Source organism: Xenopus tropicalis, chromosome 1, assembly GCF_000004195.4.
Source record: "Xenopus tropicalis strain Nigerian chromosome 1, UCB_Xtro_10.0, whole genome shotgun sequence".
Classification (NCBI taxonomy): domain Eukaryota; kingdom Metazoa; phylum Chordata; class Amphibia; order Anura; family Pipidae; genus Xenopus; species Xenopus tropicalis.
In genome coordinates this window covers 138,905,504-138,929,859 of record NC_030677.2, presented here as the reverse complement: position 1 = coordinate 138,929,859, position 24,356 = coordinate 138,905,504, and the positions used below count along the sequence as shown (strand labels likewise).

Below are 24,356 nucleotides of genomic sequence, written 5' to 3'. Positions count from 1 at the left end.
TATTTATTATGTATAGGTGGAATTTGTACAATTCACAGGACTTTCCAATCAGCTGTCCTCAAGTGCTGTTGAACTACATCACTTATCATTCCCTTATAACCATAAGCTTTCTCAGTTGCTTAGTATCATATAATAAGAAATACTAACTGTTAATAGCTTGTCCGCACACTATTTTTCCCCAGACCTCACTGCCACAAAGTTTTGTTCTTTAGTTCAGTTACGCTGGCAAATTCATTGGTACTGATAATAGATATACTCACTCAGTGTTAGATGGAAGAGGCAAGGCCGAAAATGCTTGGTTTCTGAGAAAGAAAGAATTGCCAACAAAGTGTGGGGTCTCACACTGAAAATCACCTTTTCTCCCTATGTACAAATTAGACTATCTGTGGTGCGATTTGGCATCGGTTGATCTGACCTTGGATATCCAGTGATACAAGCCATAGCTAATAGGGGAGCATACGCTTACCTGCACTTTTGGGAGCAGTGGATGCTGCTAAGTTCCTTTGTGCGCCATGCCTTGCCTTTTCTTGCATGAGTGCATCTGAACCAAACACGTGTAAGTAATACTTCGGCAAACATTTGCTAAGGGATAATGAAAACCACAGACTGCACTTTTGAATAGACTCTCGATAATTGAATGCATAAAGATTTTATGTTTGGAAATATATATGTTTCCATTTCAGGCTTTCTGGGCTATTGAACAACAGCACAGGATATGCAGTTTTACGGCAATAATATTTAGTGGGCCTGTTCAAGGGATATTAACAAGTGATTGAGTAGCCAGTTATGTCAGTAGCCATCAGAGCTGCAAGGCAGGGTTAGTAAAGCACAGAATTAGCGGCATTTGCCATATGCTTTGCAGTTATAACACATATTCTATGGTTTGCTCAGTTTGGACTTTACTACTGCCCTTGTATTTTTATGCACACATAAAGGCACACACTAGGTCCTTTACACGCTGCACCCTCACCACCCCCAGAAGCATCTGCTGGTGAACATTCAGAACTAATTTTGCTACCTTTTTCTTACTATAATACCGGTCAGGGGTGCAGGCAGGGGCATCACATGGGGTAGGGAAATGGGCGGATAAGCAGTAATCCATTAGCAGAGCTGCTCAGGGAAGGGCGGCATTCGTAGCGTATTAAAAGTTGCTAGTAAATATGTATTTATGGCCCCAGCCCTATCTGGTGTTTTATCGGCTGGGCTGGTGGCGTGGTTACCGTATTTACAACACATACATACAGCATCAGCAGATCCAGGAAAGGGGCCTGAATGAGCAGGGTAAAGCTACTTTTAAATCACTTAATGCTCCAACATTTGGCCCAGTGGCTGATCTGATGAATAGTCCAGCTGTTTTAGACTTAATTCTACTAGATACAATAAAAATGTCATAATGGAGCAAAAATACAATGATGGCAAAGCTCTGGCACTTTCCAAATAAATACAGTGGGACTGGGAAAGGCAGCATTATATACCCTAGCTGTTTAGAACTAAAACTCCTGGTTTACCAATGCAACACCCAAATATCTGAAGCCAGTTGTGTGCAATTCTAGGTACATAACATGAATAAGTGAGTAATACCAATAAGTTATTAAATGTTAGCTTACACATAAGTCCAGTATTCACCCCTAGAGGATATCTGCCACTAAATGTAAAGCTAATAGCTGTGTCTGTTTCTGCATGCAGAATTGCTTGTGCCTTCCATCACTGCATACAAGAGGTGTGACCCATGGGCAAAATTTTGCTAAAATAACTAAATATCACCATGTTAATGCAACTTTATGACATGTTGAAATCACACATGTTTATAAAGCTGTGTAAATATTGTAAATATGCCTTTTATCACGTTCTAATAGATTACCGTATTTCTGTGATTGTGATGCACGGTGTTGATTCATGCACAAGGACAACAATGAAACTTTTTAAATACACGACACCTTTTATTCTACACCCACTTTTACTTATGTCTGTTTGAATAGTCCCCTACTTGCTGAAATAGTTTGGGTAATTTGGCTGGGGTCACTGAGCATTTTTATTAGTATAAGTGCTAGCTGGTTTTACATTTTCACAACACATGCAGTCTTTACAGCAGCGGCTCAGCCCTTGGTACATGCATGGCGTATCCATCCTGGGAGAGCAAAGCAAAAGGGCTGTTTTTGGGGGAAGAATTTAAAGCATTTAGAAGATTAACTAAGCAATGTGAACTGTTCACCAGGGATCATAAGACTGACAGAGGTGAATTGCTGGTCTCTCTGTGTTATTCATCGTTCATATCAATTAAATCTGTGTAGCTTGGCAGAAGTAATAAAGTCATTCTTATATTATAACATTGACCTTACCTTTATTTCCTTTGAGTTTTTTTTCAGAAAGGGAAAGTAAAATGTGTATATCATTGGCAGCTTTACTGCGCTGATTAATATTCATGTAAAAAACTGGCATCTAGTCTCTGGGTCTAAATGCCAGCTAAGATATTGGCTAATGAACCCGTGAACAAATATACATTTCTTAAAGTGACCATACACGCTACAATTACAATCTTTCCCATGACCATAAAATATTGTTCATCCACTCTACTAATGTTAAGAGCTGATTAGTCAGATATGCAGATAAAACCAAAGGAATTATTTACCCCTATCCGACGATTCAGCATTAACATTTCGATGTTTGGGCTCTTTCAATGACACCTGATCAAAATGTTCAGTCCTGTCCTGCCCATAAGTATAAGCAGATAGTATATAATGGAAAGTTTAGGCATATAGTGAGTATCTGGGTTTATCATCTTAAAATGTGTGCCTAAAATGCCAAGCAATTGGTTGCTAGGAATGCTAAGGCAAAGCAAAAAGAAAGAGCCTGACTGAGAAAGCTAAGTGTTTGGCTGCTCTCAGAGCCAAAGTAATCAGATTGGCATTTGAATCAAAGTATACACTGGTCTCATTGTCTAATATGCACCAAAGGCTGGAAATTCCTAGAAGGTTAGCAAAGTTAATCTTCATAAAGCAAAATATTAAAACGCCTTAAAAATAAAGTTTTGAGGCTTTTGCAGGATTATGTTACTGTAGACAAATTTAATATGAATTTTGCCCTGTTAGTCCAGGAATTTCATAATTATCAAAAATAGAATATGATTATTTTCATGTGGACACTGGCTCATTGCACTGTATAAAAATGAGCCAGAGGCAGATTTATTATATATGGGCATGAGCTGTCATCTATTCTGTGATTTATCAAAACTTTCCTGCATTGTCAGGAAATTTCCCGTGCATGAACACATTTATTAAAGCTGATACAGGTATAGGACCCATTATCCAGAATGCTCATGACCAATGGTATTCCGGATAAGGGGTCTTTCCGTAATTTGAAGTCTACTAAAAAATAAATAAAATATTAATTAAACCCAATAGGATTGTTTTGCATCCAAAAAGGATTATTTATATCTTAGTTGGGATCAAGTACAAGGTACTGTTTTATTTCTACAGAGAAAATGGAAATCAGTTTTAAAATTCTGAATTATTTGATTAAAATGGAGTCTATGAGAGACGGGCTTTCCGTAATTCGGACCTTTAGCAGTACAGCAGAATGTGTTTGATACATTAAGCACTTGAATGTTATTCTGCTTTATAGGGTGCAGCAGTGCTGGGCACTACCAGTCATCTGAATTTTTGCTCCCCGGTAAATCACTTTCAATGCAGGAAGAATAGTTCCAGCTAACAAAAATAATGAATTAGATCCTGAAGTGTTGGCATTGTTTTTACAGAGTGGCAAATATTGTCTCCATCATATGATAAATTGGTCCCACGGCACTGCATGATTCATTTTTAATCATTCATGAAACCAATTCCCTGCAATCTCATACAGTGGTGTCCCTACCTAGGTTAATTAAGTGTGAATTATGTGAGTCCTCAGATTGTAAGCTCCACTGGAAATTATGCGAATGATGAATTCTCCCTGTAAATATTGTGCATAATATTCTGCTCTATAAATTCAAATAATGATATAATTCTTTGACAAATATTAAAAATGTGTATCAGTCATGGACCCCACTGGCCTATTTACCCACTATAGTCTGCTATCTATTGCTCTGCCCATCTTGGGGTGGCAGGGGCACAGAATCATCCCTGGCCAAAGCCCTAGCAGGGCTGAGTTTTAACATGTCAAGAGATCATAGTTCCCTGTATCTCTCAAGCTTGAATAAATTGTAATTTTTCCTCTATAGTTGAATTGTATTTTTATAATTGTGTGGGGCATTATTATGTGGAATCTGATCTGTTCATCTATTTAAATAACAAATTAAAAATAAATGGAAAGTGCTGCATAACTTGCTGACTCTGTATAAATATATGGTGGTGATGATGATCACAATAAATATTTTTAAATGAAAAATCATGTCGGTTAATGACCTGAACCAGGGGCTCCGTGGGAGGTAATTGGCTAGCTTAGAACATGAAGGGGGCCACACATTTGCCATGCAAGAGGCCTTGTAAGAGATCTGTTGGCAAAAGCACAATTGTAGCATTTCTTGCCTGTAACAGAGCAAGGATTGTATTGTGCAAGGGTGGCAGGTAGAAGCCCCAATGTGAAGCAAAGTTTCTTCTAATTATCAGACTAACTTAATTAATATTTAATGGTAATGGCATTGTGTGTTTTAAATAGCAATTTAGTTGTGTGAAAAGAGAGAGAGACAAATGTAATTCTGTGAATGTTACCCGAGGAGCTCAAATCAAATGCACTAATGCAATTAGCTGAGGTGGTCCTTTGTGAAGCCATCATGTTTCCATTGTGGGAATGAGACAGCTACACACATGCCATGGAAGGAATGAATGAACACGATCGCTCTTCAAGTGTTCTTGTGAAGTGAAGATTTATACCAGGGGTTCTTTAGTGTAGCACAGGGGTTCCAAGGGGTCAATCAGATAAAGATAACGTTACTTCTGCTGTAAAACCACTGTCGTCTCGAATTTACTTTGATGAAAGACGCATTTGACGACTGAATAATGAATTTAGAATGTGTGTTTCTTTAAAAGGGACTGTGCAGTAGAATTCAAGCCACCAGACCTCATAGGAGAGAACTTTCAGAAAGTTTTTGCTGTAGAATTCAGTCACCTAAAATCTAATTCCAAATAGATCTTTGTGAAACTATTTATTACCAGTAGAATTACAATAGGTCTGAGAAAGACAACCCAATTGACAAAACAACAAAAAATAATCTTCTGCCTGCCAGAGATATATTTCAATTTAATTTTGTTTGATAATTTGGTAGATTTTAATATTAATTACAGGTAATAATCAACACTTTTTTATATATTAAGGGTTGGCATCTGGTCTGTATTTTACAGCATTGGCCAGTAACAATGATGGCTGAAGCCAATGTTATTAATAGGGCACAAAGATAAAAATATATTAAAGCTTTTATTTTTTTCCAGATGTGGCAACCCTTTTTATTAATTATTAATGTGTATAGAAAATAATTTGTATGTTTTATTATGTAATTTTTTAGGAATTCAATGGCATAATAAGTAGATGGGATGATGAGAATAGGCTACAATGCATTATAATTCACCAGCTATTTTGGGATGCTGGAGAATGAAATATAAATAGTACCTTTTGTTTTCCACTTGAATATTATATTATACAGTTCTGATAAGTAATTATTATAATGAATTATAATATTTAATTTTATTTCATTTTAAGTACCTGTAATTTAAATTATTTGAACATATATATGAAAATCCTAGCCTTTATTGAACAGCCATGTTGTATCGATCAGGTTGTCTGCACCTTCCTATTGCACAGCACCACGAAATAAGTTGGCACTTATGTGTTAGTAATAATAATAATATTGATTTAAGAGAAGGAGTTTATTAATTTAAGAGAAGGAGTTTATTTAAAGAAACCCAGCTTTAATACAGAACATTTCTTTTTAGCTAAAACTAGTTCAAGCTATAAGTCATAATCTTCTTAAACTTATAAATCTAAAATTATGGATAAAACCCTCATTTGAAAGAGCATGTCACCATGCAACTGATTTTGATTCCCCTTTAACATTTATTTATAGAATTTGATATATATTATACCAAAGATTCATCAATAGCATGCCTAATTGTAGAGCAGGATTGCTCACAAGGAACATTCATTGTGTAAATGAAAACATAACTAATATTCTGTGCATTTTACATTTGTGATAGTTCACTTTGCCAAGCCCCCACTGCATTTTTCTGATAAATCGTCATGATCAAAGTATTCTGTATAATTCAATAAAGCCTTCCTTGCATGCATGAGTTCTGTTTAAATATAATATCGGTGAATTCTCCTTGAGAGCCTATCCACAGGCACAGGGAATATATTTGTATGGCAGCACTTAGAAGTATTTGAATCAGCGAACAATATGACCATTGTAGTTTTACTCAAGCAAGTCATTTTTTCCTAAGTACTATGCCATTACATTGTGAAAATAAACATTTTGCAGCCTGCCAAAAAAAGCAATCATAAAATTGATTACAAATGTTCTTATGTAACAGTAGAACCCTTTGCCTGGCCAAAAGCAAATCCTTAGGCCATTTGTTCGGTTGCAATTAGGAAATAAATGGATACACAGAAAGATATTAGAATTTGAATAGAAGAAAAACACTAGGCAGGCCACGATTTAATGAGGTTGTGCAAGTTGTAACAAGTGAGATAATGTGCATTTGCAGAACAATGGCCTGGACTCCCTAGCATGAAATCTGCATTTATTCACAAACCTCTAATTCATTTATAGCGTCTGTAAATTAGCATTAACTGTTATTATTCATTGGTTACATGATGATTAAAGACATATCTTTGACTTTAGAAGTTTTAGAAGCTAAGATGATGCTGTTGCGTTACTAAATTAAATCTATCACCATAAAAGCAGTGCCATTTTGACACACACTACCCTGTGCATGGTATTATCAAGCAGTAACGCCAGACAATGACATCAGAAGTGTTCAGGATCTATTTAAGTGCAAAAGCACTGCTTAGCTCACATGGGAGCGTATCAGCATAATGGCCATAAATGGAGGCAGTCTTTCAGTATTATGCAGGGTGAAGACACACTACTTAGTAGCATGGCAGGGTATTTTCTGGCATTTAGTAGCCATGACAAGTTGCTGCTACTATGTAGCTCCATGTGTCTTCACCCTGAGGAGGGGGGGGGGCAGCTTTACACAGTTTCAGTAAAAGAAAATAAGTGTGTGGGAGTGGGTTTCTGCAGCATAGAGACACTTGTTCACTGTCTGTGCAATTTCTAAGGAACATACACATCTATTGACAATAATAATAATCGTGCTGACCCTGCTGGTTCAGTTGTGAATCAGGTGAGGAGTTCCTCTTCCTAAGTCAGAGTTTTACTGGCAGGTATTTATAATGTTGTCATGGTCTTTCCATGCATCTTCTGCAAATAATCAGTTGAAACTCTAACTGGGAAAAAACATACCAGACTGTAGGCACTTAAATACATGAGGCATTGCTTGCATCCTTATTCTGGTTCTGATAATTAAAAAAACAGACTAAATCCCAGAACCTCTAAAATACATCAGTATTCAGAGCAAAGAAACTGCTATTTCCATAAATGGTATCAAATTAACAGATGAGGAGACTTTATTTACCTGTTATTCTTAATGTTTTTAGGTGAAATGGAAATACCAGACTTGAATGACCCACTGGGACAAATGGATAGCCACGACAGGCTCGGAGCAACTCCAAGAGGTGAGTAAAATCACTGTTGGGAAGGTTATAATTTTTCTGGTGGCAATGACTCTGTTTAATACACTAATAAAAGAGGATGAATCTGGTCAGTTGGTTGAATTCATTATCTATAGACATATATAAATATATGTATGTATATTTAGTTTTCTTGGGTAGGTTAGTAACTATCCAGAACTGTCATTGATAGAATGTATCGCCTATGCATTCATTTGCTTCAATGCCCACAAGGATACTCCTGCCAACACATTAAAGGTTACTCTAATAACGTAATACAGTATATGGATGTTTATAGGGCACATATAAAATTATCAATAGAATCAAGCACTATGGCTTACTGTATTGGCTCTAGACATATTTAGCTAATGTACATTTTTTTTCTTGACAAGTGTGATATCATCTTTTTCTGCCTTAGGAAACGAATTGCTGTTAAGCCAGACTGCTATATATGCATATAGCTTATATGCAGTGACACTGACACCAGAAATTACACTTTTTTTTTACATCTATCATAGCATTGTTTATGCATGCTCTTTATAATTTTGCCTTAAAAGTATTTGCCTGATGCTTTTAGGAACTTTAAATAACAAGTACTGACAAAAGCAATAATGAAAAACGATCAACATGACCTATAGCTAACTTTTAATGTACATTAATATTTTAAAGAGTAGTTTTTTGGTGTCATTATCACTTAAATCATGTTTTACCTTCACTGATTCAATTATGTCATGTGAGTCCTTTATAAAGAATGATTCTTAACTAGGAGAAGCTTTTGCAATAACTAATTCCTTGATGTGGCTTATACCTTTGGGAAAAAACAGTTCGGTACAACCTTAACACAGCTTTCTGCCCCATACAAGTACAACAATAAAAACAGTAGTGAGCAAGGAACTAACTGTTTGTTATGGAGTACAGTGCTTCAGTAGGTTTTTACCTATATATATATATATATATACACATATCTCATATATAATGAGTTAAACTCTCTGTCAGCTACATAGCATGTTAGGGGGAGTAAGCAAAGTTCTCCATTGCTAGCCATTGCAATTTTTAGTATTCGCCTTGTAAATGTTTCAATACCACTTTGATTACCTTGACTATTGTGAGAGAATGCAAACAGGGCACCCAAAGGGCAACTGGAGCAAAAGTCAAGGATGAGCTTTTATTCAGCAGCGTGTGAAACTAAAACATCAATCACTAAAAAAAAATGTGGATGTCCAAACTGGATTTCCATTTCTAATCCCAGATACCTTCTGTTGTGGTCATCATCCTATTCGTGGGGAAAGTGCCATTAAAGGCACAGACAGAGGAATACCATCAAAGGCACTGTCAGATCTGAGCTTCCAAGCATCTAGTTTGCACTTAAGTCTCCAGCTGTGGAGGGAACCTTACTTGTTAGATTAACACATGTCTGCTCCAGCTGCTTTGGGTTTCTGGCCCCAGGCAAACAAACAGAACAGAGACACAAGTGTTCCCAGAGAGTGACATCTGCACATCTGCATTCCTGCATTTCTAAAAACACTGAACTGCTGTGGTATTTGGTGATATGTTTTCTTTGGGCTGGCAATTTATCTGCAGTAATTGTGTGCCATGCATTGTGGGGTTTTGGTTTATTACCTGAAGCAGCAGATCAACAATTACCAGCAAATTGTATCTTATGACTTCAACTGTATGCTGCTACATATACAGCTTGCACAGGACATTCATTATCTCCTTACATAGGTGTATGTCAGTGGGAGATGACCTATTACATGCAATATATTTTTGCCATAGAATTCCATCATTATTGTCACAATCTGTGGCGGGGAGAGTGCACATGAGTTTCCCCAGGAATTGGCACAAATGCTTTCCTGCAACCTTTTCTAAAGAAGGGTGTATTACCACAGCAGATATTGAAAATGAACCACCAAGATTTGGCAGTGCTATTGCAATTGATTTTGATTTAACACTAAACACAGGGGAAAAAAACAAATGCAAGTCTTTATAAGTTTGACTTTTTCTTGGAAGTCCAGTTTGGTGTTACTAACTCGCATTACATCAGGTCATTCACTTGGCTGCAGTTCCAGAAAGAGCGTGTCACTTCAGCTGGCTGCATTTGTTTCTGGAGTTTACGTTAGGGTTACCAGATTATTATTATTATTATTAACATTTATTTATAAAGCGCCGACATATTCTGCAGCGTTGTACAATAAGTGGGTTTCATACATTATCACTTGAAAATTCAGGGACACATATAATAAATGTTGCATGGCTGCAGTGATTGCATTTACATTTAATTGCAGCCAGTGCAGCCATTCCAGCTGGATTTTCTATACATACCCCTGAATTTTTAAGTCATCTGGTCATCTTAGTTTACTTATTACACTCTGTATTTAAATCACAAATGGAAGGGTAGAAATTCAGTGCCATATTTGATCAGCTGATTTTCAGCTCCAGGGTACATTTTATGAATCTGTGTTGTGGCTTAATGCCACCTAGTGGCTGTCACAAAGGTTTGCATCCTGATTGCACACCTACCCCGGGGCATTACCGCTCCTGCACAGCACTGAGAGTTCTTCTGTACTGAGACTCAAGCTGTCATGGAGCAACATGCCTTAAAAGTACTAAACATTAAAACCCAACAGGAAAAAATAGCAAATATGTCAAATATAACCAATTATTTATTTATTTTGACTTGCAATATGGCATGGCCATATTTCACTGTTTTCTAGGTACAGACTGTGGAGACTTATTCCCTCCCTTTGTACCTGACCCCCTGATGTAATCGTCTGGCATTAAGGACACACGGACACAGTTAGGTGGGGTAGAGTTTGGACACAGCTTTATTATAGGATATATCATCAATAGTCCTTGCCATGTATTTCACCTTTATCCAACATTTAACAAACTGTATAACTGTTTTATAACCGAATGCCAGCCACTGCGAACACAGTGGGCATGCGGAAGACATCAAATACCACCATAGATTAAATGGCCAAGGACTATCACCCGCCATATGCTTTGACAAAATATTAACACCTTTTAACAATCAGAATAAACAGTGCTTTACCAAAATTTATATGTGGTTGACAGAATTTTAAATTTTATAAGGTAAATATGCCTGAAAAAGGGGCGGGCGGGAGATGTGGCTCAGGGCACACTGGCAGCAGCGGGGGGCGCGCAGCGCGGGCGATGCAGGAAGAGGAGGGGTGAGGAGGGGCTGCCTTTTTGGGGGGTAAGTTAACCATTTATGTACGGAGGAAATTAAATAATTAATTTGCTCCACAGTCCCTTTGCGCTCTCATTAAGCATTTCAGCGCTTTCCAGGTTTCCAGCTGATAGATCTGGTACCTGTACATGTAGTTTTGCAAGAGTGGTCTTGAATCATAGCATCATGTTCCACATGATAGTGTGAGCGTGCTTTTAAGTGTTCTGCAAATGTATGCTTAACCTGAAAGTCATGTAGACAGGGAGTTAAAGTTTTCCATAGCAACCAATCAGATGTTAGCTGTCACTAGCCGAGTTATGTTAGGATATTAAAAGCAAGCATTCAGTTGGTTATTTGTTACTAAGACCAGAAGTAATCTCTCTGTTATTTTTTAACCCATATCTAATCACCTCTGATCTACTCAGAAAACCCCTAGGGAAGTATAAATACAGTAAACATACAGAAAATAGAAATAGAAGATGGCTTTAAGCCTCACAGTCTAAAGCTGGCCATACACGTGGCGATCCGACGATGTTTCGTACGACCATCGGTCGCACGAAACATCGTCAGATCCGCCACACACCATTCAGGGCTGAATCGGCAGGTAAGGAGGTAGAAACAATAGGATTTCTACCTCCTTCTGCCGATTCAGCTCTGAAGGGAGAATTTTGGTCAGGCGCCTTCTATGGCGCCCGATCAAAATTTTCTAACCTGGCCGATCGACGAGCCGACCGATTTCAGCAGCTTCCTGCGACATCGGTCGGCTCGCTGACATACCATACACGCACCGATTATCGTACGAAACGAGGCCTGTGGCTCACTGGGCGTTTTTTAGCTGGCAGAGAAGCACCCATGCAGCCTGTCATTATGTTAAATGGAATCCATCTGCCACTAGTGGTGCTAAGAAGAATTAGACAGAAAAAAAAACTCAGATGTGTGTTTTGTGGCCGAAAACCCCAGTAACTGGTAGAGTCAGACTGGTCCCATTTAACTAAATGACAGGCTGTATTTGCGCATTTGGGCACATATCCACCAGCTGAAAATCACTGAATGCGCCCTAGGTACCAAAGTCCTTAGTCTTACACATTTAAACATACAGGAAAGTAATTTAAATAGAGAAATAAATATCTTAATTGTATATATTTTTTGATGTACGTTGGAGTATAAAACACTGTCTTTAGCTTGCATACTATTTTAGTCATAGTTTTCTATAACCATAACAAAAACTATTTCAAATGAAGCCTATTTTTTTCTGCCTAATTTTACTTGTACTGTGAACCAATTTTTTGGCCCTGTGGCGAAACATTTTAAGTACCATTCGAAAACAGATGATGCATTAAATGTCCACCCTTTTACTTTATGTAGCTCCAACCCTCATTATTACCCACGCAGCCTCCTGGGTTCACTAGAAAGGTATCATTCTTCTGCTGTGAATGATGGCAGATGAATATAGTACCAGACATTTACCAGTGTTTGGACATTCTCTACTACCCATGACCTTGTAAGGAAAATACTTTCATTTAGTGGATATGGTTAGTTGGTTTTATGACTGGCCTAAAAGCTTTTAGTCTCCTGGTTGAATAAATAGAAGCACATCTTTTTTTATTTGTATTGGATCGGTGCCTTCCTTTGACTAAACATCATAGTGTAGAAGACAAAAATGCAGTATCAGCTCCGGGAGGGGGTGAGGGGTCCATATTAAAGCATTTCAAGTGCTTGATGAAGAACCCTGCAAATGTTACACTTTTATTTATTATTACACAAGAGATAACAAGATGGCTAACAAGAAACATGACAAAATGGATGCCTAGAGACAAGAGCTGGAATCAGTCCACATGTCACTGCTTATACCCTGATATGTGATACCACCAAGTACATTGTACTATTGTGCCCAAGGCCAGTGTAGTCTATGGATTATAATTTTATTTATTAAAAACAAACTTTTGAGTCAGATTTCCTCCCCAATATAACCTGAACATATTGCACAGGGTATAGTTTTGTCTCTTTTCTGTGAAACCTATATTTTTTTTTAAATTGCCTTTTGTATGCTGTATTGTTTTAACTGATGGTTTTCATTACTGAAAAAAAAATCTCTGAAGGTTTTATTCAAGCCATTATTTACACAAAATTCCAACTTTTTTTACCCCTGCTCCTTGCCTGACATTTTACTGTGACCCTTCCCTAAAGAGACCCGTGTGTTGTTAGGAGTCTAAGCCTCTGGTGCTTTGATAACTCAAGTGAAATATGGAATCTCTCAGGCACACGTTATTATTGTGCTGGAAGAATGCTGTCATGTACAATTGTATTTAATGGCGTTGCCCCCACAGAGTAGATAGAGGTCAATAAAGTCACCCTCCTCTCTGCTATTTACAAGGCCTGTCAAACAGATTTCACTGTTGAGTTATATTTTGTAATTCTGAAAAATGTTTTAAATGTCACATATTTTACAACATGGAACATTTTTGTGGCATGCTGTTGTATTATTAATGAGTCTGCTCTTGTTATGTCACAAACCTAAGGGTGTCTGTTATTTTCTATACAGCTTCCATGCTCTTTTAATAACAAGAGCTTCCAGTTTAAAAGTAGACACTGTAGGGCTCATTTACAGATGACGGTTCATGGCATAATGGAACACAAACAGATATACTTAAATAACTTATTGGCTATACATTTTTGTTTTTTTTTACATGGTATTACCCAGTGCTATAGTTGTTTTCTCATTACCATATCATAATGTTTCTTCTGTTATGAAGAGCTAATTCTAAGTGCCCGTAAGGCTTGCTCTATGCTAGAACCCCAGTGTAGCTGTCATACCTATACTGGCATAAATCACTGTAAATCATTAACTCTCAACAAATGTGCAAAGCCAAAAGGATACTGTCTTGATTTTTATGGTGTACTTTTTATTTCTAAATGACACTGTTTACATAGCAAATAATTTACTATTTAAAATTTTATTTTTGAACCAACAAATTTATTTTTTTAGTTGTAATATTGGTGTGTAGGCAGCCGTCTCTGAGTGCTATTCTAATATCTACTAGGAGCTGCTATCTTACTACCTTCCCATTGTTCTGCTGCTCAGCTGCTGGGAGGGGGATGATATCACTCCAACTTGCAGCTCAGCAGTAAAGTGTGACTGAAGCTTATCAGAGCACAGGTCACATGGCTGTGGCACCCTGGGAAATAAAGAATATGGCTAGCCCCATGTGACATTTCAAAATTAAATATAAAAAAATCTGTTTGTGTTTTTGAAAAACAGATTTCAATGCAGGAATCTGCTGGAAAAGCTCAAACTGATGCGTTTGAAAAAAACATGTTCTCCCATGACAGTATTCCTTCAAACTGGACACTATAAAATAATCTGTGTGATGAAGTAATCAGATCAGCAATCAGATCCGTGTATGAGAACATTGGCTGTGCTGCCTGCCAGGCCCTCCTCAGGGTCCAGTCATTTGGTCAGTTGCCAGAAAAATGGAAGAGTGCATTCAAAGGCTAGTTTGAATGTTGTTTGATGAACTATCCAAATTTGTCCATGTTTGGCCAGCACTAAAGGGCAATATAAGTAATGTATTACTTACTCCTCGCTTCTTAGCTAATTGGTTCATTTCAGAAGGTTATTTCCTATGAAGGAATACAGGCAGCCATCACATCTGTACATGTATTTCATCCACTCCCATAGTACAGGGTTTCATGCAAGCAAGATTATTAAGATAGGCATTTTATTGAGATATATATCTGGCAAGTGTTCAATAATGCTTCAACTTGATTTTTTCTTACAAAATATGTCCTGTTTGATTCAATTATTCTTACAGTTGTAGGCATATAAATCTGTACTGGCTTAAAGCAAAAAAACTCCAAGCACTGTGGTTGGTGCAGGCTGCCTGTTGGACAGACGTACAAAAGGCACAGTTTGAAGCCTAAATAATACAGGTTTTGTTACTTGTCTGAACTGCTGTTTTATTACCTCAGTTTCTAAGATATTCTTTAAAGGGAATTACAACTGCTTTTTTGTGACTGGGGTCAAAGTATAATGGCACACAGAGGTTCTGAGTGTGTATGACATTTTGATTATTATTTATTGCATCTATTAAGATTTTTTTCTCTTTAAGTAAAAGTAAAGAGGCTTAAATCTTCCTGCAGAGGAATCAGGTTTACAGGAGCAATTAAAGCTTTTAAAAAACATTTGCTATCATTCATTCCAGTGCCAGCCCCCCCAGCTAAAGGTATGGGATCTGTTATCTGGATGTGGTTTTCCACACAAGGAGTTGTTTTGTAATTTAGATAACCATACCTTAATTCTACAAAACAAAATAGAATTATTAAACAAACCTGATAGCATTGTTTTGCGACCAACACAGATTTATGCAACTTATTTCTCATTAAGAACAATGCAAAATGTAAAATTATTTGGTAGGACACAATAATGAATCGTAGTACGATATTTCAGAACTTCTCAAGTGCATGAATGCACTTATGTGATGGAGCACCCGAAATAGCCTAGGCACATTCTACTTAAGTCTTACCTGTAAGTATGACTTCAAAATATATGCACATTATAAAAAAAGTTCACAATTCACAAACTGCTTACTGTGTACACAGAATCATGGAACACTTTACATGGTTCAAACAGGAACATTTATCTGCAGAATTCTGTACAACATTTCGGGGGTACACAGTGCTTACTGTGTGCCAGTTGGTTTAAAGGAAAATAGCCCAGCTTGAAGCAGACAGGGGTGAGTGAGCATGCAGTATGGACTCAGCAGGCCTATTGTGAATGACTGATTGCCAAAGTACTCATGCAACTAATCACTTCATCTGACAATTAGGCTTGCAATGCATAGAATGCTGGCTGGATCCTGAGGTGACAAGCACGTGTTGCAGAAAGGATCCAGATCACACATTTGTGTAACCAATAACACTTGCTATTTCCAAATAGGAGACAATTTGTCACAGTCTGGTGTGATGCTCATGATGGACAATCCATGGATTAAAGTGAAGAATTAAAAAGACATTACAATAAAAACACTTCTGAAATGGGAAAACCGTTGAAAAAAACGTAGATGTGCTTGCTTAAGTAACATTAATTTTTCCATGCTTGTTGTTGTGTTCAAAAGTAGTCATGCAGTAAATTTGATGAAGATTCCATAAAAATCCGGCAATTGGTTCTACACTTATCCGACAACAGTATGGCAGCTCCTAATCATGCAAAGGTTCCACAGGCAGAGCAGCCTAAACAAATATTTTACTGAGTATTTACAGGAAAATAATGTAAATATATACCTTATGAATGACTTTCCTACTCTGCATTGCCCCTGGCAACACATTATAACTTTGCATAAAACAGATTGTTTGATTTCTTTACAATTAAAGGAACATATACCAGCATATAGTGGAATGCTTCATTATAATGTCAAGTCTTGGAATGTGTGCATGCTGTCTGGGGAAGGGAAAAAATCATTATATTCCATTACCAAATTCCAACCAATCGTCATGTAAAACAGCACATATATTTGTTTAGGTTACTGTATGTTATACATCTCAATTATGAGAATGTAATGTGTTTTTCCAAGGCAAATATTTAGAGCTACTGTAGGTGTATTAGCGCACGAGAGGCATTTAAAAGTGAGCCATTACAAATAAGGCACGTATTCCCAGTAACATAAGCAATTCTGGTCCCAGCCTTATTTATACAGCTTGGCATTTAGCATTAGAGAAGGAGAGGCAAGTGGCAAAGCCATCACTGAAGTTTACCCAGGACCCAGTTTCCCCAGTCTAGTGCTTATGTGTGCCACGGGATTATGTTTTTGTTCTCAGACAGAACAGTAATAATCAAATAATTGCTGCCTTTTTTCGCTTCTCCTATTTCAGCTGGCAAAAGCCTTCGCCAGACATATGCTTGCACAGAGGCACACACACACACCATTTACCTACACACTCACCCCCCCCAACCTTAGGAAGGTTGGAAATATAATGAGAAATGATGTTAAAAACAGTTCTGGCTCATTTGGGAATGGTAGGAGCACGGACAGTTTCACGTTTTCACGTTTTATTTTTTTTTTCCTTTGTGTATGTCAGACTTTCCATGGATTTTTAGGACTTTAGTCAAGTGTTTAAGGTTCTTTGGAATAATGAAACTTTCAAACGAGAAAAGGGATTTTCATATTACATTGCCCAGCATGCATATTTCTGGTCCCTTGCATGCCATATTTATAGCACTGTTACGTCTGCACCACTTAAAGCATTTCTTGCCTGACAGCTATTAATATGAATTCAGAGAAAATGTCCTCGTCTAAGTTTATCTTGAAAATGACTGTTATTATTATTGTCAATTACAAGGAGATAAACAATTTCTGCCTGAATAAGGAATATTACTATTCCTGCAAATGCAGAGGGCTATAGAGATGCCTGTTCGCAAGAGCTTGCCATTGGAAGCCCAACTAAGGATCATGGCTTGCAGCCTCTAAGATGCGCTTATATGAATAATTTACTGTTTATTTTATTACATTAAAACTTATTGTAATAAAACATTTGAAAAGGTTTGCTCATTTCTGGAAATGATTTTCTCACTCTGCAGGCCAGAGGTTGCACTGTGCTGCAGGGAAGGACAGAGGTTAGGGCCTTCATTTATTCACATTGATATCGAAACGTGCTGAATTCTTTCATAAAAAAGGGGAATAGATTTAGATCAAGTGTAGCAATCTGTCACACACTAGTATGCCTAAAAAAGAAAGGCATTTTGCAGAAATGGTGTACATAATTGCACCCTGGGGGCTGTCTTCTCCAACTGTGCTCTGACTCCTCTTGACTTATATATTCTCCCCCAGGATACTTCTTGACATTTCTGGAACCTGTGAACAATATCACAATCGTGCAAGGTCAGGCGGCAACGCTCCACTGCAAAGTGTCAGGGAATCCGCTCCCCAATGTAAAGTGGCTGAAGAATGATGCGCCTGTTGTTCAGGAGCCCAAGAGAATTACCATCAGGAAAACAGATTACGGCTCACGATTACGGATACAAGACCTTGACACCACAGACACTGGCTATTATCAGTGCGTCGCCACGAATGGGATAAAGACCATTACTGCCACTGGAGTCCTTTTTGTCAGACTTGGTAAGCTTTTCAATGCTTTACAATTAAATAACAGACAAGGCAAATAGCTGACCTGGCTGTAAATCCCTTCACTGCCCTAGTTAGCTGAAATTGCAGAAATTCCTACAAAGATCTTCATTTCTGCAAAAGCTGGTTCCAGTTCCAGTTGTTATATAGTGTTGCCCTGCCTTAGATAAACAAATGCTGGTAGACTATAATGCCCCAAATGTGAGCCATGATAACTGTTTGGAATGCTGTACTATTTTGTATTTTCTTTGTGTATGGAGGCAGACTTTATAATGATATTTATTTTTTTATGAAGTTGCTATTACAAGGCATACATAGCTTACAACTGATAATACACATCTACAAGTTTATTAAACTACCCAATCATAGACATTGTCTGGATATGACAATAGTATGCCTGTAGGGGTGTAAGTCACAGGTAGGGTTGCCACCTATTTAAATCTCTGTCTTCCTATTTTTATCTTTATTCCCTATTAATAACATCAATATCAAGCATCATTTTTACTGGCCAGGAGACCACCATAGTTCCAGTGTATGAGGTTATAATTACCCGGTGTTAATTTTTAGTGCCAACTTCTGCTAGACTGCATACTTATATTCATGTATGGAATTTTGCATAAATAGATTTTTTATATCTGTAATATAATCTCTGTCTCTTTGTTCTATGTTTGTACAGGACCAACCAACAGCCCTAACCCGAACACCCAGTAAGTACAATTCTAATTAAAATGCTGTAACTAGATCTACACTTACTAGAAATATCTAGTAAATCACATGGGATTCTCTTTTGTGTTCCTTTCCTTGATGTTTACATTTACAGAGGGCCCTGCTTTAGAGCAGATTTTAAATTAGGGAATTCTCAATGTTATGCATAATGACGTTCTAAGCTGAAATGGTCAGTATAATGAATAGGGCTTGTGCTGAACATACTTTGTTACATATTTTTGTTTTTTCTTGTACTAACCAGGGCAAACAAGAAGACTGAAGGTACTTCATGTTTGGGGCTTGCAAGGTAGATAATTAGATTACCAGTATACAACCCCCTGTGCACAAATAATCTAATTATCTACTCTGCATGGAGTAGCTTCAGCTTCCTTGTTTGCTCTGTTTAGCACAGGAAACAACAGAAACCATGAATTTTTCGTGATATATAGGTGGCTGTAGGTTATATTTCCTTTGCATGGGTTTCACTAAATTCCAGCAGTAAGCTAACAATATAGCTAGCAATATTGCAGATGGCTTGTGTATTAATGCAGGGTAATAAAGGTATCTGAGCAAGAAGCATATATCTGTAGAGAAAGGAAAGCAAAATGCAGTTAATTCCTATTTATTCTAAATTTTCATTGTTAACTATATACTGTTTCTTTCAAGACGAAGACAAAGACAGTGTTCTGTTGGCCACATATCGAGCAGCTTGCAATTTTGAATTTTCTTTCTTTTGACATTCTTGTAAAGGGGCATTTTAAAATCACTGGTTATTTCATCTTTCTCTCCTTTCATTGGCTTTTACTAGCAAAGCGGTAATGTGTGCTCAATGAGATTTGGCTGGCGTATCTACAGAATTCTTTTTAAAGGTGTAAATCTATCCTCAGCTAACGGGAATGAACATTAACGTTGCTTTTGCAAACATGTAACCTGACTCGCTTTGTAAAGTCCCTTACACATTATATACGTCTATAAAATGTTGATTGTTTTTCACTAGTCTGTCTCTGGAAAAGTCTTTCAGCATGGTTCTGTAATTGTGGGCTTTAAAGTGAAATAAGCACTAAAAAGGACAGCAGTGAAAAGAGAAAAATCCCTTTACATCTTTGTTTAAAGTGTTGTACTTTTATTTAGATATTCCAGTGGCAATTGCCTTATAGTTAGCAGCGGCAGCACAGATGCTTTTTATTGGTGTCAGTAGAACAGTGCAGTATATTTGGGACCAGTTGGGGTTCAGTAGCATTGTGGCATTGGAGACTGCCTTAAAGGAATAGTAACACCAAAATATGAAAGTGTATAGAAGTAATTACAATATAATGCACTGTTGCCTTGCACTGGTACAACTGTTGTGTTTGTCTCAGAAAGACTACTATAGTTTATATAAACAAAGCTTCTGTGTAGCCATAGGGGCAGCTATTCAAAGCAGAAAATGCACAGGTTACATAGCAGATAACAGATAAAATGCCATTGTATTTTACAGAGCTTATCTGTTACCTTCTTTTTCTCCTTTTCCAGCTTGAATGGCTGCCCCCATGGCTACACAATGGCTAATTTATATAAATGATATCAGCGTTTCTGTAGCAAACACACCAGTGTTACCAGTGCAGGCCAACAGTACATTATATTTTAATTATTTTTTGGTGTTACTGTTCCTTTAAGCTCTAAAGTAAGCAGTATAGCATCTTCTGCTCCAGAGAATATTAAAGGGCATATTTATTATAGTGTGTAAGCCAATATCACCAATTATGTTGGCCATAGCAATCAATCAGCAATTAGGTTTGAACACTTACAAGTTAGAAAACAAAAGCAAAAATTTGATTGGTTGCTATGAGCAATGTCATGAGTGATGTTGGCTTACACATGCCCCTTAGTCTGTAAAATAAGCTGTACACTATCTGTTTGAAGTTGTGTGCTGTGTGGCATCAAGTAGCGAAGCACAATCAATGACTTGGACAGGCAAGGGGTTAAACGCTAGACGTGACACATAGTATCAAGACTAATAATTATTGCCTAATATGTAGGCTGCTATATCCTTTTCTTGGTTACTTTGCTACATTAAATGTTAATATGTAAATGAAATATGAAATGATGACATAGGAAAATATCTAGCCGGGGCCTTTAGCAGTTGAAAGACGCCCCATGGGTATAATTTTTTGGATCCTAAAAAATCTTACAATCTACACGATATTTCTCATGTTTAAACACTGTTAGTTTAAGAAGATTTGTTTTGGCTGGCTCAGAGGAAATACATGCAAGGAATAAATTGTATTTTCCCACTCCCTATGGATAGCTGAGTCCAGAAAAATCTTCCTTGTATTTGAAGGGAAAGTTATTGTGTTTGTGTGTTTTCTGGCCATGGGTTCAGCTAGAGAACCACAGGGGATTTTTTGGACTTTTGTGTGATTAAACTCCTATTCACATTTGTTGTGGTTTAAATTGTCTTCCACTTGCTAAATAGATTTAGAAATATATGTATATATGTATATATCTATATATCTATATATATATATGTTTTTTTAATCCAGTGTTGTGTTTCAGTGCTAAACAATGATACATATCGTTTTGTACATGAAAGGAAAAGCAAATATTTTTCAACAAATTTTCTAATAGCTACTAAAAATGCAGTTCTCTTGCTTAAGTTTTAGAGCATTTAGAGTGTGTTGCCTATTTCCTCTCATCATGTAGTACATTTGCTCCATGGATTTCTAGAATCCCTAATCCCCGTGGATTGTAACAATAGCAGTCCCTGTGGTTCCTCTGATTAATTATATATATATATATATATATATATAAATTGTAATAAATCAGGCCCAGTAGCTTTTAGTTACACTGCCTCTCTTCCTTCTGCCATGCTTTATCTTCAAATACATTTTAGATTGTAAACTCTTTTGGGCAGGGCCTTCTTTAACTTTTGTATTGGTTAATGGTTGTTTCTGTATGTAAATCTGAATGTTTAAAGTGTATAAACACATTTATGGTATTGTGCTGTGGAATATGTTGGCACTTAATAAATACATGATAATAATAATACTACATTCAAAGCAGTGCATTTACTGCATGTAGACTGTAAGCCATTTAGACAGCAGTCTTCCTTTGTAATGCGTTGTACACCTTTTACTATATCTTGTACACAGTAGTAAAGCCTCTGTATATGATCAGCACTGTCCAGGCATAGTAAACAGATCATATGGAAAAGCATGGTTTCTCCCATACTGCAAAGCCACTAAACAATTATTCTAATGCACTCGTTCCCATAAGGCCATCTGAATTGGCAAATGAAGCACTGAGCAAACGGAACCACTGAATTGAATCACTGAAATGCCAATGTTATCCATGCAGCAACCTTGTTGATTAGTTGTTTCATCCATCATAGATCACAACAATTGTACAAAATTCATCACACCCACCCTCCACACACACGAGATCTCATACAATTCAGCTAATATGGCCCACAATGGGCAAGCTCTACAGCTGATATATTAAAATATTTAAAATTAAAAGAAGTGTGACAGAAATGTGTCAGGATATTTTCATATGTGCCCAACTGTGTGTAAAATGGATTTGTGTTTTAAAGGACAATAAAAACACTACAGAATGCATAGGGTGGGTGGAGAGTTTGTATTGAAAGGCAGTTTGTTCTAAGCATCCAAACTGCAGCCTCTGACTTTCTTTTACCATATGTCCCCCAGCTGCTTTATATATTAACTCATCATTTTTGTTGATTATTTTTACATTTCAGACATACAGTTTTATCATTAGCCAAAGCTTTACACCAATAAAATGGCCTGTACTTGCAATAGGAGTCTGTACTTGGGAAAAGGGGGGAAAGAAGGGTGAACAGTCTTGGTAATAAACACATCTCAGCTTAAAAGACACAGAGGGATACTGTACAGAAGCTGCATATCATTACAGGCACCTCATTTACAGCATTCGGTAGTATTACTTGCGGCAATCTTCTTCATTGTGAGAGCAATAAAATTATGTTCTTTGCCAGATGCACTTGTGTTGGCCGATTTCCTCAATGCTTTAACAAAGCCTTTTATTTTTGAATAAGTAGTGGTAATGTATATCTATATGCATTTTTACATCTATTTTGAGTTGTCAGACAGCTTAAAGCTCCTGGTGAGCAGTTTACAATTATTAGATTTGAGTTTTCACATACCACATAATCCCAAAACATGCGTTCTGGACACTCTATCGGTTATCCACATCAGTGCAATAATGTATATGTATTTGGATTTTAGGCTTATATATTAAAATAAAATACACAGGAGCCATGAATATCCTGTGCATTATATCCTTATAATTCAGTGGTTCCGTTTGCTTAGTGATATCATCAGTTATAATTAGTGCTTAGTAATATCACCAGTTATAATCAGTGCTTAGTGATGTTATTTCTGTCACATGACTCTGGAACGCGTGTATTATAATAAACAAAGTCACCTCGGAGTTCCATGACCTGTATAAAAGCACTTGGCCTTTGGCCTTGGACCTTAATATGGCCATGGAGCTCCTCTTAAAATTTACAACTTGCTGTATATTATTCACTATATCTTAACTCTTCTAAATATCTAATCAACCATATAGCCAAATGATTTCTGAACATAGGGTAAACTCCAGAAGTTTGCAGATTTTAGGGACAAATGTCAAATGCCCCCAAGTATCTTATAATATGCTATAAAAGAAAAGCCTGTTTTGAAATACACCAACCATGGGCATGAGGGGCTGGTAATATATTTACAGCTATGTTATCTATAAAAGAGAATACATGGCGTTGTACTTGTCTCTGTCTGCTGAGAAAGAAATCTTTCCCTTAAGAGTAGAAAACCAGTAGGTACCGATGTATTTATAAAAACACACTGTGGGAATCCCTATAAAAACAGCTGTGTTTCTTTAGAAAAAATATAATTATCGTTTTGCAGTTTAGGAACAGCAGAAGGTAACATAAAACAGTGTGGGAGTAGGAGAGGGCCCCATAGAGATAATGTAACTTTGTAATCATCTCTTCTGTGTTTTACACCTTCATCGCAGCCCATGTCAAATCCAGAGGTTATCTGTCATATCAGTTACTGCTATAAGTGTTAGTTTAACAAAGCACCTGTCATACTGAGCTCTAGGCAAGGCAGGGCTTACTACAGGCAGATTTATTGTGTGTTATTATTGTGCTGTTCTATACGCTGGGCTGTCATATACCTTTTTTAGCTTCTAATTGCTTTTTGAATGATAAAAGATATTTAAGTGGCCAAGGTATCAGTGACATGTAGCATGTGGATGCCAGAAGCAGTTTTGTAAAGAAGGATTGTTTCCTCACTTTAATGGAAATTAGGGGCTGGATAATGTTATTGAACTTAAAGGACAAAAAGTCTTTTCCTCAGTAAATAAGTCTGCATTGTATATGAAGTAGAATGGAAGCGGTAATGCTGCAATGTCATCTTATTTTACACCTGTGGAGGGTGCACAGCCTACGCATTCGTCTTCTGTGCCATGTTGCTGAATTTTCCTTTGGAATGACTGATGGATACAAAGGATCTGCTTTAGTATGGACATCCCTGACAGCCCTCTTTAGCTGTGCATACAGGGATGGAAGAAAGCAGTAGCCATCTTCATTTTTATTGGTCACTTCAGAAACA

The 24,356-nt window shown here is 37.1% G+C and overlaps 1 protein-coding gene across 1 annotated transcript in view; it reads left to right on the top strand.

Annotated features, from left to right (window-relative positions):
• Nucleotides 1-24,356, top strand: part of ror2 (receptor tyrosine kinase like orphan receptor 2) — an 87,603-nt gene that overhangs the window by 49,418 nt on the left and 13,829 nt on the right. The window contains exons 2-4 of the mRNA NM_001015834.1: nt 7,645-7,722; nt 17,731-18,018; nt 18,701-18,731. Of these exons, the coding sequence (NP_001015834.1) occupies nt 7,645-7,722; nt 17,731-18,018; nt 18,701-18,731 (397 nt within the window). The remainder of the gene's footprint in view (nt 1-7,644; nt 7,723-17,730; nt 18,019-18,700; nt 18,732-24,356) is intronic.